Source organism: Lithobates pipiens, unplaced genomic scaffold (genome assembly GCF_037356315.1).
Source record: "Lithobates pipiens isolate NorthernLeopardFrog02 unplaced genomic scaffold, aLitPip1_a1.2 Scaffold_27, whole genome shotgun sequence".
Classification (NCBI taxonomy): Eukaryota; Metazoa; Chordata; class Amphibia; order Anura; family Ranidae; genus Lithobates; species Lithobates pipiens.
Genome location: NW_027507788.1, coordinates 2,781,090 through 2,799,551, shown reverse-complemented (window position 1 = coordinate 2,799,551; position 18,462 = coordinate 2,781,090). Strand labels below are relative to the sequence as shown.

The 18,462-nt window shown below is 47.7% G+C and overlaps 1 protein-coding gene across 4 annotated transcripts in view; it reads left to right on the top strand.

Annotated features, from left to right (window-relative positions):
* The window catches only part of ANO7 (anoctamin 7), a 45,444-nt gene that overhangs the window by 17,657 nt on the left and 9,325 nt on the right, over positions 1 to 18,462 (top strand). For all 4 annotated transcript variants that reach the window (XM_077456294.1, XM_077456295.1, XM_077456291.1 and 1 more), the window contains exons 15-21: positions 5,987 to 6,089; positions 7,558 to 7,669; positions 7,827 to 7,881; positions 9,371 to 9,468; positions 12,538 to 12,674; positions 14,531 to 14,736; positions 15,298 to 15,440. In XM_077456294.1, the coding sequence (XP_077312420.1) occupies positions 5,987 to 6,089; positions 7,558 to 7,669; positions 7,827 to 7,881; positions 9,371 to 9,468; positions 12,538 to 12,674; positions 14,531 to 14,736; positions 15,298 to 15,440 (854 nt within the window). The remainder of the gene's footprint in view (positions 1 to 5,986; positions 6,090 to 7,557; positions 7,670 to 7,826; positions 7,882 to 9,370; positions 9,469 to 12,537; positions 12,675 to 14,530; positions 14,737 to 15,297; positions 15,441 to 18,462) is intronic.

Sequence of the window (18,462 nt, the reverse complement as noted above, 5' to 3'; positions counted from 1 at the left end):
GACATTTATAAAGACAGCGTCTTTTCGTCTGGATATTGCAGGGTGGGTTTTAGCTCCAGCAGTGTCTGTGCTTGCAGCTTCCTTCAACATACAGGCTGTTCATTCCCTGGCTGGGAGCAATCACCTGCAGACCCTGCAGAGCCTTTAGCTTCCCAGGCTAATTAGGATCAAGGCTCACCTGATCCCAAACCCAGAACTGGATCGGGGGATGTGGAATGACAGGTCCCTCTACCAAACCTACCTGCCATTCCATATAAACCCAGGCCCGGCAAAATTAAATAACAATTCAGCAGCATATCGCTGCTGAGAAACTGATCCATCCTGGATTTACCATCTCACACTGTGTAGCAACCTAGGTGAGATGTACACCCCCTCGATCACTTCTCCAGTGACATGTCTACATATCCCCCCCCTCTTTTTCAGACCGGAGGGCTGAGCCTTTTGTCCCCACAGACAACTTACCCTCGACAATGCGTCAGCATTTGCCTGTAATTTCCCTGGCCTGTGTTCCACAGTGAAATTAAAGTTTTGTAGGGAGAGAAACCATCTAGTCACTCTTGCATTTCTCTCCTTGTTTAACTTCATCCATGTTAGGGGGGCATGGTCTGTCACCAACTTGAATTTCCTGCCTAGCAAGTAATACTTTAACGATTCTAGGGCCCACTTTACTGCCAAACACTCTCGCTCCACAATGGCATAATTTTTCTCGGCCGGGGTTAATTTTCTACTCAAGTACGTCACCGGATGCTCCTCACCATTCACTACTTGTGAGAGTACTGCACCTAAGCCTGTGTTAGAGGCATCTGTCTGGACCAGAAACTCTCGTTTGAAATCGGGGGTAACTAACACAGGTGGTTGGCACAAGGCAGACTTAAGGCTTTGGAAAGCCTTCTCGGCCTCTGGGGTCCACGTGACCATTGCTGTCTTTCCGCCCTTTGTCAAGTCAGTTAGTGGAGCAGCAACTGAGGCAAAGTTCGGCACAAACCTACGGTAATACCCCGTAATACCCAGGAAAGCTCTAACCTGTTTCCTTGTCAGGGGTCTAGGCCAATTCTGTATTGCCTCAATTTTATTTAGCTGTGGCTTAATCAACCCTCTCCCAATAATGTAGCCTAGATATTTGGCCTCTTCTAGGGCTAGAGCACACTTCTCGGCATTTATGGTCAACCCCGCATCACTTATGGCATCCAACACGGCCTGTACCTTACAGAGGTGACTTTCCCAATCAGGGCTAAAAATGACCACATCATCGAGGTAGGCAGCTGAGTAATCACGATGTGGTCGCAGAATCAAGTCCATCAACCTCTGGAAAGTTGCAGGCGCTCCATGTAACCCGAATGGCATCACTACATACTGGAATAGCCCATCAGGGGTGGAGAATGCAGTTTTCTCTTTAGCCTCACCAGAAAGTGGAATCTGCCAGTAGCCCTTTGTGAGATCGAGGGTGGTTATGTACCTGGCGTTACCCAACTTCTCAATCAACTCATCTACCCTGGGCATAGGATACGCATCGAACTTGGAGATCTCATTCAACTTTCTGAAATCGTTACAGAACCTCCAAGTTCCATTGGGCTTTGGGATTAGCACAATTGGGCTGGACCATTCACTCTGTGACACCTCAATTACCCCCAGAGCAAGCATACGTTTTACCTCGGCAGATACGGCTTCCCTACGTGCCTCCGGTATCCTATAGGGCTTAAGGTTTACTCTGCTTCTAGGCTCAGTTTCAATGTGATGATGGATGAGGTGTGTACGCCCTGGGAGGTCAGAGAACTTTTTTTTGTTTTTCTGTAAAAATTCCTGAGCCTCCTGTTTCTGTGACACTGATAGAGCATCACCTACCTTGACTGGAGGGATTGGTTGTGACAAATCATTAACAGTATTTGTTGCCACCAAGGATTCCCTGTCTTTCCAGGGCTTGATCAAGTTTATGTGATAAACTTGGAAAGGCTTCCTTCTACCTGGTTGGTGCACCTTGTAGTTCACCTCACTGATCTTTTCAACAATTTCATAAGGACCTTGCCACTTCGCCAAGAATTTACTCTCAACAGTGGGGACTAGTATAAGGACCCTATCGCCTGGGTTGAATGTCCTGATTCTTGCGGACTGGTTGTAAATTCTACTTTGGGCCTCTTGAGCCCTCTGGAGGTGTTCCCTTACCAGGGGCATTACAGTGGCTATACGGTCCTGCATTTGTGCTACATGCTCAATAACACTCTTGTATGGGGTGGACTCATTCTCCCATGTCTCTTTTGCAATGTCCAGTAGACCCCTAGGGTGATGACCATAGACCAACTCGAATGGTGAGAACCCTGTGGACGCTTGGGGCACCTCCCTAATAGCAAACATGAGGTAGGGTAATAAATGATCCCAGTCACGACCATCTTTTGCCACCACTTTCTTCAACATATGTTTCAAAGTCTTATTAAATCTCTCCACCAATCCGTCCGTCTGGGGGTGGTACACAGAGGTACGGATGTGTGAGATTTTAAATAGTTTGCATAATTCCTTCATTACTTTCGACATAAATGGCGTACCTTGGTCAGTTAGGATTTCTTTGGGGATCCCAGTCCTAGAGAACATATAAAACAACTCACGTGCAATTGTTTTAGATGCAGTGTTTCTTAAGGGTACAGCCTCAGGATAGCGGGTCGCATAATCCAGGACTACCAAAATATACTGGTGTCCTCTAGCTGACTTTACAATGGGACCCACTAAATCCATGGCAATACGCTCAAAAGGCACCTCTATAATAGGGAGCGAAACCAAAGGACTGCGAAAATGTGACACTGGGGCACTAACCTGACATGTGGGGCACGACTCACAGTATTTTTTAATGTCATCATATATGGCCGGCCAAAAAAACCTCTGGAGAACCCTCTCTCGCGTTTTGTCAGTCCCCAAGTGTCCCCCAAGAACATGGTTATGTGCCATGTCAAGCACCTGACGCCGGTACGGCTTAGGTACCAGAAGCTGTTCCACAATCTCATCTTTAACCTTATTGACTCTATAGAAAAGATCATTAGTCACCGAAAAATGTGGAAATCTTTTTTCAGCATCTGGTTCCTGAGGTACCCCGTTCATAACAGCAACCTGCTCTCTCGCATTTTTGAGAGTGGGGTCCTGTAATTGTGCAGTCCCAAAATTATCGCTAGACACCTCTAAGTCTAGTATATTTTGCTCAGTGGGAGGAGCCTCCTCCTCCCCAGCCAGGACCTGCAAAGGAAAACAATCATTTTCATCCTGCACATTTTTATCATTCACAGCGGACAAGGCAACCTCCTTAGAGGTATCCTCACTCCTTTTGGGGATTTCTCTTTTTTCCCAGAGAGCCCAGAATAACGGAAAATCGCGGCCCAATATTACATCATGCATGAGGTTTTTAACCACACCCACTTCATATTGTACGGTGCCTTGTTTAGTCCCGACTTTAGCCCGCACTATAGGGTACACTTTTGTATCACCATGTATGCACACAACACTCATATGCTTGTTAGGCTCTAAGTCCCCAGCCACCAGGCTAGCATGCACCAAGGTTACGAGGCTTCCTGAGTCCATTAACGCTTTAACAGGAAAGTCATTGATTGTGATGTTGCAGATTTGCGGTTCAGTCTCTAGTCCAGGAACTGCAGCACAAGATGGTTCCGCAAATAGCGACTGACGCCGGCTAGCGTCACATTCCATGGGTTCAGAGGTAAGAGGGCAATGGGCAGACACGTGTCCCGCCTCATGGCATCTCCAACACTGGATAGGGCCTGGTCTCTTTGGCAAGGAGTCCTTTTCAGAGCCCCTTAGCCACCCGGGACCATCACCAGTCTTTTGTCCCTGAGACACCACTTGAGCCCTTTTCCCCCCATCAGCACCCCTCCACACTCCCCCAACAGATGGAAGTCTCTTACCAGCTGACGGCACAGATCTGGCGCTCCGGGGAGGTGAAGATGCTGCAGGAACATCGCGGAGGTAGTCCTCAGTCGCCTGGAACCTCTCCACAAGGTTGACAAGTTCGTTTGCGTCCCTAGGATCACCTTGTCCCACCCAGCGTTGCAGGTCAGTAGGAAGCGCTCGGAGGTAGCGATCCATCACGACCTTCTCTAGGATTTGTGCAGGAGTAGAAGTGTCTGGCTCCAACCACTTTCTTGCCAAATGGATTAGGTCATACATCTGGGACCTCGCTGATTTGTCCAGACTGTAGCTCCAGTTGCGTACCCTCCGGGCACGGACTGCAGTAGTAACTCCTAGTCGGGCAAGTATCTCCTCTTTTAGCCGAGTATAGTCCTTAACCTCTTGCTCACTGAGGTCATAGTAGGCCTTTTGGGGTTCACCTGTTAAATAGGGTGCAATTACCTCTGCCCACTCAGCAGCTGGTAACTTCTCTCGCTCAGCCACGCGCTCAAATACTGTTAGAAAGGCCTCAACATCGTCCTCAGCAGTCATCTTTTGCAGCGCTTTCTGCACAGTCCTTCTCCCAAAAAAAATCTCTGGAGCGGCTCCCTCCATTGTGGGTGGATTAGTAACCACAGGCGCCTCTCGATTTACTATCAGGTGCTCGATAAGTTGTTGTTGGCTTTGGCGCAAAGCTTGCAACTCTTCCTTATGCATCCGCTGTTGTGCAGCCATCATCTGCTGTTGTGCAGCCATGGACTGTTGTTGTGCAGCCATGGACTGTTCATGTCGTCTATTGGCCTCTGTCTGAGCCTGCTGTTGTGCAGCCATCATCTGCTGTTGTTCAGCCATGGACTGTTCATGTCGTCTATTGGCCTCTGTCTGAGCCTGCTGTTGTTGCAAACTCACTTGCATAAACTGCTTCAGCATCTCCTCCATGTTGCTGGACTGTTTTTGGAGTGTAGTTGCAGCTTTCACCCAGGACATCAGCAGCTGTAGCCAAGTCTGTCCACACCGTTGCCCCTAGCAACCGCGTTTGCCCGCATTCTCCACCAATTGTAAGGGATCTTCCCGGGATAGGGTGTGTTTGGACACAGTTCACAGCAGACTTGGAATATATGAAGCAGATCTTGGCGTTTATTCGTGGTACAAACAGTCCAGCAAACAAAACATACAGCAACACCGTGCTTTCTAAGTACAACAAAATAAACAAAAGACCTAGCCCGGCTGGGCGCTTACTAACAGGTTCTTCTCACCTATCTGACATTTATAAAGACAGCGTCTTTTCGTCTGGATATTGCAGGGTGGGTTTTAGCTCCAGCAGTGTCTGTGCTTGCAGCTTCCTTCAACATACAGGCTGTTCATTCCCTGGCTGGGAGCAATCACCTGCAGACCCTACAGAGCCTTTAGCTTCCCAGGCTAATTAGGATCCAAGCTCACCTGATCCCAAACCCAGAACTGGATCGGGGGATGTGGAATGACAGGTCCCTCTACCAAACCTACCTGCCATTCCATATAAACCCAGGCCCGGCAAAATTAAATAACAATTCAGCAGCATATCACTGCTGAGAAACTGAACCATCCTGGATTTACCATCTCACACTGTGTAGCAACCTAGGTGAGATGTACACCCCCTCGATCACTTCTCCAGTGACATGTCTACAAAACACACAAGGGGGCAATTTACAGAGCCAGGCGCTATAGACCAGATAACGTGATTGGCTGAGACAAAGTGCAGTAGTGGCATATAATCTTTCTACTAATTACCCCCTCTAGTGGACAGTTATAACATTGCGCCAGTTTGGAATGCAGTTAACCGCAGCGTGTGCTCGTTTATGCAGGAAGGATCATGTATTTGTCACAACAATTTGTATAAACGATGGAGACAAGTTTCTGGCCTTCCTTCGCACCTGATAATGTCAATCGCCAGATAATTATTTAAATAAGTTAGTGCTGATTGTGTAATTTGTAGACACCTGTAAATCCTATACCTGTGTATACTGGCCAGTTGCAATGTAAGATTTAATTCACCTTATTAATTGGCAGTATAACGTATCTCCTTCTCAATCGTGATCCACAAGTATTTCTGTGTTCTGAATTGTAGGCTGGTAACATTGCCAATATTAGTAGCACTATGGTCAACCTAGTCCTCATCTTGCTAATGAGTCAAGTCTACACCTCACTGGCTGAAAAACTAACCCGATGGGGTGAGTAGTGCATGATGAGAACACAGTGAGGTGGGTAGTGCATGGTGAGAACACAATGTGGTTGGTAGTGCATAGTGAGAACGCAATGAGGTGAGTAGTGCATGGTGAGAACACAATGAAGTGGGCAGTGCATGGTGAGAACACAATGAGGAGGGTATTGCTTTGTGAGAACACAATGAGGTAGGTAGTGCATGGTGAGAACACAGTGAGGTGGGTAGTGCATGGTATAGACTTGATAGATACAACTAGAGTGTTAGGAGGAGGTTAGCATATTGGTCTATGGTGGAAGAATAATGTGAGTGTGCATTGGGTCAGGGTATTGTGTACTGTACCAAAAAATGATTATTTTCTGATTCTAAGAAAGCTTACAACACCAGATCCAGGGTGGAATTTGACCACCATTGTAGCATTCTAGGGGGCGATCTTCCCACTGACCCTTTTTAGTATACTCACAGTATCACTGGTATGGCCCTGGTTATTGTTATAGGGTATAAGGGTGGAGGGTTCAGAGGAACGGTAAAGGGTTCTCAATGCACCCAATATAAATAGCTTGGAAATATCTTCTGGGGTGCTATGCATCTCCCTGTATCTGATAGACAGATGCTCTTGTGTAACCATTTGCTCCTTCCTATTAAACAGCGTGATGCGGTTCCTGTAACTTTCCTTGGGATGAGGGATCAGAGGGACAGTAAAGGGATTTCTACAGAATCCAGTACATATAGCTTAGAAAATACCTCTTCGGTTTTGTGCATCTCTTTGTATCTGATAGATAATTGCTCTGGTATAATGTTCATTCCTTCCAATTAGAATGCTGTGGCCCTGGTTATATTTGTTTGGGAAGGGGACTGGAGGGGCTGTAAAGGGGTCACTACAACATCCGGTGCATATAGGTTAGAAATTACCTCTGAGGTTTTATGCATCCCTCTGTATCTGATATAGGTGATCTGGTGTACTATTCATCCCCTCTGAATTATTAGCATGTTATGGCCCTGGTTATTGTTGTGTGAGAAGGGGGTTGGAGGGATTGTAAAGGGGTCCCTACAATGCCCAGTGCATATAGCTTAGAAATACCCCTGTGGTTTTATGCCTCTCTCTATATCTTTTAGTTAGTGTGATTGTGTAATACTTTCCTCATACTTTCCTCATTCCCACTGCCCTGGGTAATGACTTTGGCATGAGGTGTTTAGAGGGGCAGTAAAGGGATTATCTGCAGTGCTCAGTACAGTATATAACATTTCCTATGCATTCCAATGAGTCTCTCTGCAGATATCTGAAACATAGGTGATCCTATGTAGTTCTAGTCTTCTTTCAAATAATTAGCATGGTGTGGCCCTGGGTATTGTCCTTGGGATTTGGTGGGTAGTAGATAGTAAAGGTGTCTTTACAGTGGCCAGCACAAACAGCTTAGACAGGACCTCTTGTGATAGACAGGTGCTCTCGGATAACCATTATCTCCTCCCTATCACAGAGATGCATCGCACCCAATCGTTACACGAGGATGCGTTTACCTTTAAGGTTTTCATCTTCCAGTTCGTGAACTTCTACTCATCACCATTCTATGTGGCTTTCTTCAAAGGCAGGTGAGAAGACAATTTTGCTGCTACAGCCTCAATATCTATTGCCCGGGCACACTGCCCACGGCTACAGAAATATAGTCAATGGGCTAATCGCGGGGCACTGACAATGTACGAAACAACCAAACAGGGCCTTTGATGACTGTGCGTTTCTGCCTTGCAGATTTGTGGGATATCCTGGCCAGTATGGAAAACTCTTGGGTATGAGGAACGAGGATGTAAGTTTTATCTCTATAAATAAATATATTGTCACTTACTGGGCATGTAGAAAATATGAAGATGAATATATCATATATTTTATGAAAACCCCACAGGGCGTAAAATCACCCGGAATGATTTTATTCCCTTGGTGCATCTAGATATCATTTTGTTTCAGGAAGAGCAGACTCATTTCAAATGCAAGACAGGTTTGGGAGCCGTTACACTGAGCACTTGGGGCGTCTCAATAAGGGGACTTGGAGACATTTGGAGCCCCATGGGCCTGATTCACCAAGCTGTGATGGTTGCATGCTATACGTACTTTAGAGAGCACTATTATCAATTATAATAATGCCTAGAAATACACACCTGACCATCACACCTAGAGGAGCTTGTAAGCCCTTGTACACACGGTCGGAGATTCTGTCTGAATGTTACCTATCGGACCGTTTTGTCGGATATCCGACTGTATGTGGTCTGCATCGGACTGTTTATACTCCGACCAATTTTTCCAACTTGCCGGTAAAATTTTCCAACAAAATGCTCCGATCGGACATACTCCGATCATGTGTAGCCTACTCCGATGGACAAGGTGCCACGCATGCTCAGATCAAATTCCTACACCAAAGCTATTGGCTACTAGCCTGAACTTAGTCCTGTCCTAACGAAATAACGTCATCACATTATGTACAATCGGATTTTCCGACAACTTAGTCCGACCCGTGTGTATGCAACATCACTTCCGGATCTCTTCCGGAATTAATCCGTCTGAATTACTTCCGACAGATTTGGTTGTCGGAATCTCCGAACCGTGTGTACAAGGGCTTAGACATCCCATTTCAAAACGAATAAACCATAGCCAATATGAAGTCCACCACACCCCCCCCCCCCCCCCACCATCACTTTGTTACCATAACATCCTCCACTCTTCTGGGAAGACTTTCAACAATATTTTCCAGGGTGTCTGTGGGATTTTCTGCCCATTTGTAAGGTTCCAAGCCATCCCAAAGGTGTACAGTAGGGTTGAGGTTGGGTACTGATGTTGGATGACTCTCAAAATTGAGTTTCCAAGCCATCCCAAAGGTGATCAGTAAGGTTGAGGTCAGGGCTCTGTGCAGGACACTCAAGTTCCTCCACATGACAGTGGTCACACCATGTCTTTATGGAGCTGGCTTTGTAATCGGGCACAGAAACAAAAATGGTCTTGTCCAAACTGTTACCACAAGGGTGGAAGAGCATTAATACTATACTAGGCTGATTTATTTTACCGTAACAAAACCAAAGTTTCAGTTTTATGACTCCTATTGTCCTTGAACTTCTTGCAGGTATTCAGAATGCTATGAATGTCCAATCATGTAATGTGCAAAGGCCTATTGTTTAAAAGCAAACATTTAAGACCATCTGGTCATCTCCTAGCCAAAGATAATTTCCCCACAAATGGGGGTGCTTTACATTTCGGATGAGTATCAGTTGCATTCGGTGTTATTTATTTTCAATGTTCCTCTACAGTGCGGTCCAGGTGGCTGCCTCATAGAACTGGCCCAACAGCTCTTCATTATAATGGTCGGCAAGCAGATTGTCAGCAATATCCAGGAGTTTCTGATCCCGTAAGTGATATGGACAGATAACTAATGTACATTAATGTATAATTGACATATATGATTGGAGGACACCTAACCATAAAGTGGGCCATAAAATGCTTGAAAGTGATGAAAATGGATCGGTTTTGGTGGTCATGGAGATGGGGTGTGGAGGTACAAGTGGTGGGGCTGGTTCGTGTCTGAATCAAATCCAAGCACTTATGTTAGACATGTGCAAAAGGAAAAAATTTGTTTTTCGGATTTCGTTTAGTTTTCTACCGAATTCGAAAAATCGGCCACATTCGAAAATATTTTTACCGGATTCGAAATTATTTCAACCGCATTCGAAAATATTTTGTGACCCGACTTTAGGGCCATGTATCTCGGGGTCACTTGGTGCTAGAAACTCCAAATTTGGATATGTTGTAGTATTTTGTTTGCATACCAAATTTGGGGTTTCTAGCTATAAGTGACCCCGAGATATGTGGCCCCAAAATCGGGTCGCAAAATGTCATTCTCTGCTGCAGAAAAGTGCTTGACATTTTGTGACCCGAATTTGGGGCCAGACATATGCAAAAGGAAAAAAATTGTTTAGTTTTGTTTCATTTTAATTAGTTAATTCATTAATTTCTTTTAGTTATATTCATTAACTTCCTTAAATTCGTTTTCGGATTTCGTTTAGTTTTCTACCGAATTCGAAAAAATCGGCCAAATTCGAAAATATTTCTACCGGATTCGAAATGATTTCAACCACATTCGAAAATATTTTGTTACCCGACTTTAGGGCCATGTATCTCGGGGTCACTTAGTGCTAGAAACTCTACATTTGGATATGCTGTAGTGCTAGTAGTATTGTGTTTGTATACCAAATTTGGAGTTTCTAGCTATAAGTGACCCCGAGATATGTGGCCCCAAAATCGGGTCGCAAAATGCCATTCTCTGCTGCAGAAAAGGGCTTGACATTTTGTGACCCGAATTTGGGGCCACGTATCTCGGGATCACTTAGTGCTACAAACTCCACATTTGGATATGTTGTAGTGCTAGTACTATTGTGTTTGTATACCAAATTTGGGGTTTCTAGCTATAAGTGACCCCGAGATATGTGGCCCCAAAATCGGGTCGCAAAATGTCATTCTCTGCTGCAGAAAAGTACTTGACATATTGCCTATATCTATTGGACTATAAGATTTACTTGGAGCTGACCTTTTGTTTCATTAGATCTTTAAAGAATTAGCGAATTCATTCGAATTAATTCGTTATATTTCTTTCGTATTTGTTGTTATTCGTTATTTTTTTTATTCGGACATTCGGATGCATCCGAATGTCCGAAAGATGCAAAATTCGACCGAATTTCGATTCGTTGCGAAACGAATTGCACAAGCCTAACTTATGTTGTATAGAGTTTTAGTTGAGTAGCGTGTTTGAGGAGCTGAAGGTTGGCACTGGATCTTAAGCTCCATCTTCTGGCTCAAGGACAAGGGGTTTGGGACCTTTCACATAAATGCATCAAAGCCAAGATTTTAGGATTACATTAACTGGTTCCCGACCTGCGCACGCCGATGTACGTCGACAGAATGGCACGGGCAGGCATATTGGCGTACATGTACGTCCAATCTTCAATGCCACCCTGCCATCGGGAGCGCGCTGCTGGCGGCGCGCTCCCGCGCTGGTCGGGACCCCCGTGAGTCCAGGCGCGGGACCCGCGGACTCGATCGCCGCGGGCATACCCGCGATCGTCTCACGGGACGGCTGAATGGAGGAAATGCCGTGTAAACAGCATTTCTCCATTCTGCCTAGCAACTAGTGACGCTGATCTCTGCTCCATGTGATTGGAGCAGAGATCAGTGTTCACTAAATGAAAGCCCAACCCCCCCCACAGTTAGTAACACGCCCCTAGGAACACTTAACCCCTACACTGCCACCCGCTGGTTAACCCCTTCACTGCCAGTGTCATTTACACAGGAATCACTGCATTTATATAGCACTGATTGCTGTATAAATGACAATGGTCCCAAAAATGTGTCAAAAATGTCCGATGTGTCCGCCACAATGTCGCAGTCACAATAAAAATCGCTGATCGCCGCCATTACTAGTAAAAAAATAAAATAATAAAAAATGATTACTAAAAATGCTATAAAACTATCCCTATTTTGTAAACGCTATAACTTTTGCGCAAACCAATCAATAATCGCTTATTGCGATTTATTTTACCAAAAATATGTAGAAGAATACGTATCGGCCTAAACTGAGGAAAAAATATGTTTTTTTATATATTTTTGGGGGATATTTATTATAACAAAAAATAAAAAATAATGTGTTTTTTTCAAAATTGTCGCTCTATTTTTGTTTATAGCGCAAAAAATAAAAACCGCAGAGGTGATCAAATACCACCAAAAGAAAGCTCTATTTGTGGGAAAAAAAGGACGTCAATTTTGTTTGGGAGCCACGTCGCCACGACCGCGCAATTGTCAGTTAAAGCGACGCAGCGCCGAATCGCAAAAAGTGGTCTGGTCTTTGACCAGCAAAATGGTCCGGTCTGAAAGTGGTTAAAAAAAAAATGTTAGATGGGTTCCCTGTATGGACAGACCTCCTATGCCGACTAGTAGTATCTTCAGGTCTTTGAAGATGGACATTTATGGAAGATCATTGTGGACCCTTAAAACAAACAAGTCATAGTTCGATGAAAAAAAGAAGGATAAGAACCACCACTGAAGGTCTCAAAAATGCAATTTCGAGAAAGCTTTGAGAAATAACTAAGCATAAAGTTATGAGACAGAACTTACCCTGATCCATGACATGAGCCGGTGTCCAGCCTTCTCACCCTCCTCATACAGTAGACCAGGGATGGGCAATTAGCGGACCTCCAGCTGTTGCAGAACTACAACTCCCATGAGGCATAGCAAGACTCTGACAGCCACAAGCATGACACCCGAAGGCAGAGGCATGATGGGACTTGTAGTTTTGTAACAGCTGGAGGTCCACTAATTGCAGATCCCTGCAGTAGACAATGTTTTGGGCAGTGCATATAAAGTATTTGTGGTTAATACACATACATGTGAAATCCGACAGTTTATCACCTTTTGCTTTCTCTGGCAGGAAGTTGAAGTCATGGCGGCAGAGGCGGCAGCTGGCCAAGGTCCGCGGGACGCAGATCTCTGAGGAACCCCAGCGATGGGAGGAAGACTACGAACTCATTGAGTGTGAGGGGCTCTTCGAGGAGTACCTGGAGATGGGTGAGTGACCTGCTTGGGTACATGTCAGCTTTCGACACCTCCGGAAAGTTCTAGATCAGACTTTCTCAACCTTTTTAACACAGAGGAACCCTTGAAAAAAAACCTTTCCGTCTCAGGGAACTCCTGGTAAAAATGGCTATATCTACAACTCATGATACATTGGTGTAATGATCAGTGGAAGAGAGCTCCTTACATCTATGGTCTTGGGGAAGAATTCCCCCCTGCAGATAGCTAAAAAGGTCATCGGTGTCACTGGGAACTTATCTGAGAGGGGAAAATTGGTCATTGCTCAAGGAACCCCTGGCAAACATTGGAGGAACCCTTGAGTTCCACTGAACCCTGGTTGAGAACCCTGTTCTCGATGGAATAAATGAACCCTACAAAGGGCTTGGCCAAAGACCAAATCCACTTCAGATGTATCCTGTGTACACAATAGGAGGTGTCTGGTGGATACTCCTTGGGGAGGGGGTATTAGAGGACCCCCTTATATTCCATTACATATGGCGCTCTGTAAACACCATTAGGAGGTGTCTGGTGGATACTCCTTGGGGAGGGGGGTATTAGAGGACCCCCTTATATTCCATTACATATGGGACTCTGTAAACACCATTAGGAGGTGTCTGGTGGATACTCCTTGGGGAGGGGGGTATTAGAGGACCCCCTTATCTTCCATTACATATGGGACTCTGTAAACACCATTAGGAGGTGTCTGGTGGATACTCCTTGGGGAGGGGGTATTAGAGGACCCCCTTATCTTCCATTACATATGGGACTCTGTAAACACCATTAGGAGGTGTCTGGTGGATACTCCTTGGGGAGGGGGTATTAGAGGACCCCCTTATCTTCCATTACATATGGGACTCTGTAAACACCATTAGGAGGTGTCTGGTGGATACTCCTTGGGGAGGGGGGTATTAGAGGACCCCCTTATATTCCATTACATATGGCGCTCTGTAAACACCATTAGGAGGTGTCTGGTGGATACTCCTTGGGGAGGGGGGTATTAGAGGACCCCCTTATATTCCATTACATATGGGACTCTGTAAACACCATTAGGAGGTGTCTGGTGGATACTCCTTGGGGAGGGGGGTATTAGAGGACCCCCTTATATTCCATTACATATGGCGCTCTGTAAACACCATTAGGAGGTGTCTGGTGGATACTCCTTGGGGAGGGGGTATTAGAGGACCCCCTTATATTCCATTACATATGGCGCTCTGTAAACACCATTAGGAGGTGTCTGGTGGATACTCCTTGGGGAGGGGGGTATTAGAGGACCCCCTTATATTCCATTACATATGGGACTCTGTAAACACCATTAGGAGGTGTCTGGTGGATACTCCTTGGGGAGGGGGGTATTAGAGGACCCCCTTATATTCCATTACATATGGCGCTCTGTAAACACCATTAGGAGGTGTCTGGTGGATACTCCTTGGGGAGGGGGTATTAGAGGACCCCCTTATCTTCCATTACATATGGCGCTCTGTAAACACCATTAGGAGGTGTCTGGTGGATACTCCTTGGGGAGGGGGTATTAGAGGACCCCCTTATATTCCATTACATATGGCGCTCTGTAAACACCATTAGGAGGTGTCTAGTGGATACTCCTTGGGGAGGGGGTATTAGAGGACCCCCTTATATTCCATTACATATGGCGCTCTGTAAACACCATTAGGAGGTGTCTGGTGGATACTCCTTGGGGAGGGGGTATTAGAGGACCCCCTTATATTCCATTACATATGGCGCTCTGTAAACACCATTAGGAGGTGTCTGGTGGATGCTCCACTGGGGGGGGATGGAGGGAAGGGGGTCATGATATGCCATCTCTACCACCTTTGACCCGTCTCTTCTCTTAGTCATCCAGTTTGGCTTCATCACCATCTTTGTGGCCGCGTTCCCGCTGGCTCCGCTTTTCGCTCTACTCAACAACTGGGTGGAAATTCGCCTGGACGCCCAGAAGTTCGTGCGCGAATATCGGCGCCCGGTGGCGGAGCGGGCTCAGCATATCGGCGTCTGGTTCCATATCCTGGAGGCCTTGGCCCAACTCTCCGTCATTGTCAATGTAAGTGAGGCGAAACCCTTCCCTGGAGCCGTAGTCCTCCTCGGCCCTTCTTCTAGGCCGGGCCTATCAATACATTTACTATCAGGATATGGCTATTATAGTTTAATATGATTTTAGTAGTTCAGAAGTTTTGTTTTTTGTTTTTTTTATGCAAGCAACGTAAATACATGAATGTCACCTGGTATTAGCCTCTTGCACGGCAGAGCTCAGACTAGGAGAGGGAAAAACTGCATAAAGAGCCAATGGTAATGCTGATAGGAGGAAAGTGCAGAGTGATAGAGAGCTCATCGGTCTGCTGTTGCTCTTTTCATTGTCCAATCAAAGGCGGGGAGATGGACAATGCATGTAACTGCAGCTGAGAAAAGTCAGTTCTTCGGCCCTGCTAGACAGGGTGACAGAGCTGTGCAAATCTCACGACCGGATGGACAGCACTACAAAATATTTGGCAGGTAATTCAGCCCCCCTATAGGTATTAGGCTGTTTGCCAGGCGCTCAGGTTTAAACCACCCCTTATATAAGCGGTATGAGGATGGCGAGTCACCGCGTCTCTGCTTATTCCAGGCTTTCCTCATTGCCTTCACCTCCGACTTCCTACCGCGTCTTCTCTACCAGTACGAATACGACAGCAACTTGGACGGCTACCTGAACTTCACGCTGTCCTACTCCCCGCACAGCTACGTGTCCGCCAACCACACCCTGTGCAGGTGAGTGGCCCCATTCCTTGCATACAGGTGGGTAGAAGACACGCCATTGGTGGGCAGTTCTCTCCTTGGGGACAAGTGGCCAAGGGACAATGTCCCAACTCCGGACATCAAATACCCCCAGCAGGTCATGAGAATCCATGGGAACAACCAGGGCATTTCTTCTCAGAGGATAGGTGCAGGTACCGCCCACCTCTGAGCACCCCTTGTTTCCACCCCCTACCCTCCTCTGAGCACCCCTTGTCTCTGCTTCCTACCCACCTCTGAGCACCCCTTGTCTCTGCTTCCTACCCACCTCTGAGCACCCCTTGTCTCTGCTTCCTACCCACTTCTGAGCACCCCTTGTCTCTGCTTCCTACCCACTTCTGAGCACCCCTTGTCTCTGCTTCCTACCCACCTCTGAGCACCCCTTGTCTCTGCTTCCTACCCACTTCTGAGCACCCCTTGTCTCTGCTTCCTACTCACTTCTGAGCACCCCTGGTCTCTGCTCCCTACCCACTTCTGAGCACCCCTTGTCTCTGCTCCCTACCCACCTCTGAGCACCCCTTGTCTCTGCTTCCTACCCACCTCTGAGCACCCCTGGTCTCTGCTTCCTACCCACTTCTGAGCACCCCTTGTCTCTGCTTCCTACTCACTTCTGAGCACCCCTGGTCTCTGCTCCCTACCCACTTCTGAGCACCCCTTGTCTCTGCTCCCTACCCACTTCTGAGCACCCCTTGTCTCTGCTTCCTACCCACTTCTGAGCACCCCTTGTCTCTGCTTCCTACCCACCTCTGAGCACCCCTTGTCTCTGCTTCCTACCCACCTCTGAGCACCCCTTGTCTCTGCTTCCTACCCACCTCTGAGCACCCCTTGTCTCTGCTTCCTACTCACTTCTGAGCACCCCTGGTCTCTGCTCCCTACCCACCTCTGAGCACCCTTTGTCTCTGCTTTCTACTCACTTCTGAGCACCCCTTGTCTCTGCTTCCTACTCACTTCTGAGCACCCCTGGTCTCTGCTCCCTACCCACCTCTGAGCACCCCTTGTCTCTGCTTCCTACTCACTTCTGAGCACCCCTGGTCTCTGCTCCCTACCCACTTCTGAGCACCCCTTGTCTCTGCTCCCTACCCACTTCTGAGCACCCCTTGTCTCTGCTTCCTACCCACCTCTGAGCACCCCTTGTCTCTGCTTCCTACCCACCTCTGAGCACCCCTTGTCTCTGCTTCCTACCCACCTCTGAGCACCCCTTGTCTCTGCTTCCTACCCACTTCTGAGCACCCCTTGTCTCTGCTCCCTACCCACTTCTGAGCACCCCTTGTCTCTGCTCCCTACCCACTTCTGAGCACCCCTTGTCTCTGCTCCCTACCCACTTCTGAGCACCCCTTGTCTCTGCTCCCTACCCACTTCTGAGCACCCCTTGTCTCTGCTCCCTACCCACTTCTGAGCACCCCTTGTCTCTGCTTCCTACCCACCTCTGAGCACCCCTTGTCTCTGCTTCCTACCCACCTCTGAGCACCCCTTGTCTCTGCTTCCTACCCACCTCTGAGCACCCCTTGTCTCTGCTTCCTACTCACTTCTGAGCACCCCTTGTCTCTGCTCCCTACCCACTTCTGAGCACCCCTTGTCTCTGCTCCCTACCCACTTCTGAGCACCCCTTGTCTCTGCTCCCTACCCACTTCTGAGCACCCCTTGTCTCTGCTCCCTACCCACTTCTGAGCACCCCTTGTCTCTGCTTCCTACCCACTTCTGAGCACCCCTTGTCTCTGCTTCCTACCCACCTCTGAGCACCCCTTGTCTCTGCTTCCTACCCACCTCTGAGCACCCCTTGTCTCTGCTTCCTACCCACTTCTGAGCACCCCTTGTCTCCGCCCCCTACCCACCTCTGAGCACCCCTTGTCTCTGCCCCTACCCCCCTCTGAGCACCCCTTGTCTCTGCTTCCTACTCACTTCTGAGCACCCCTGGTCTCAGCTCCCTACCCACTTCTGAGCACCCCTTGTCTCTGCTTCCTACCCACTTCTGAGTACCCCTTGTCTCTGCTTCCTACCCACCTCTGAGCACCCCTTGTCTCTGCTTCCTACCCACCTCTGAGCACCCCTTGTCTCTGCTTCCTACCCACCTCTGAGCACCCCTTGTCTCTGCTTCCTACCCACTTCTGAGCACCCCTTGTCTCCGCCCCCTACCCACCTCTGAGCACCCCTTGTCTCTGCTCCTACCCACCTCTGAGCACCCCTTGTCTCTGCCCCTACCCCCCTCTGAGCACCCCTTGTCTCCGCCCCCTACCCACCTCTGAGCACCCCTTGTCTCTGCTCCTACCCACCTCTGAGCACCCCTTGTCTCCGCCCCTACCCACCTCTGAGCACCCCTTGTCTCCGCCCCTACCCACCTCTGAGTACTCCTTGTCTCCGCTCCTATCCACCTCTGAGCACCCCTTGTCTCCCCCCCTACCCACCTCTGAGCACCCCTTGTCTCTGCCCCTACCCACCTCTGAGTACTCCTTGTCTCTGCCCCCTACCCAAGTAATTTGTATAGAATGTCTTAATGATACCAATAAAAGCAGTAAAAATAGATCCCCTGCAGCAATATCAGACACCGCCCCAAAGCTTTAGACCCCCCCCACAACAAAATACTCCCCCAGCATCAATATACCCCTCTCTCAGCAGTAGATCTCCCTAGCAGAAGCAGATCTCCCCCCAACAATAGATTTGCCCCTATAAACACCCTCCAACAAAATACTCCCCCACCATCAATAGACCCCTCCCTCAACAACAGATCCTCCACCAGCAACAATAGACCTCCCCAGCCACAACATATTCCCCCTCTCGACAATAGATCTGCCCCAGCAACAATAGATCCTCCAGCAGCCAGAAACAATAGACCCAACAGCAGCTATAGACCCCTGCAACAAAATACCCCCCCCCCCCATCATTTATAGATTCCTCCCTCAACAGTAGATCCCCCCAACAACAACATATCCCCCACCAGCAACAATAGACCTCCCCAGCAGTAACAGATCCCCCAATAATAGATCTGCCCCTATAGATACCC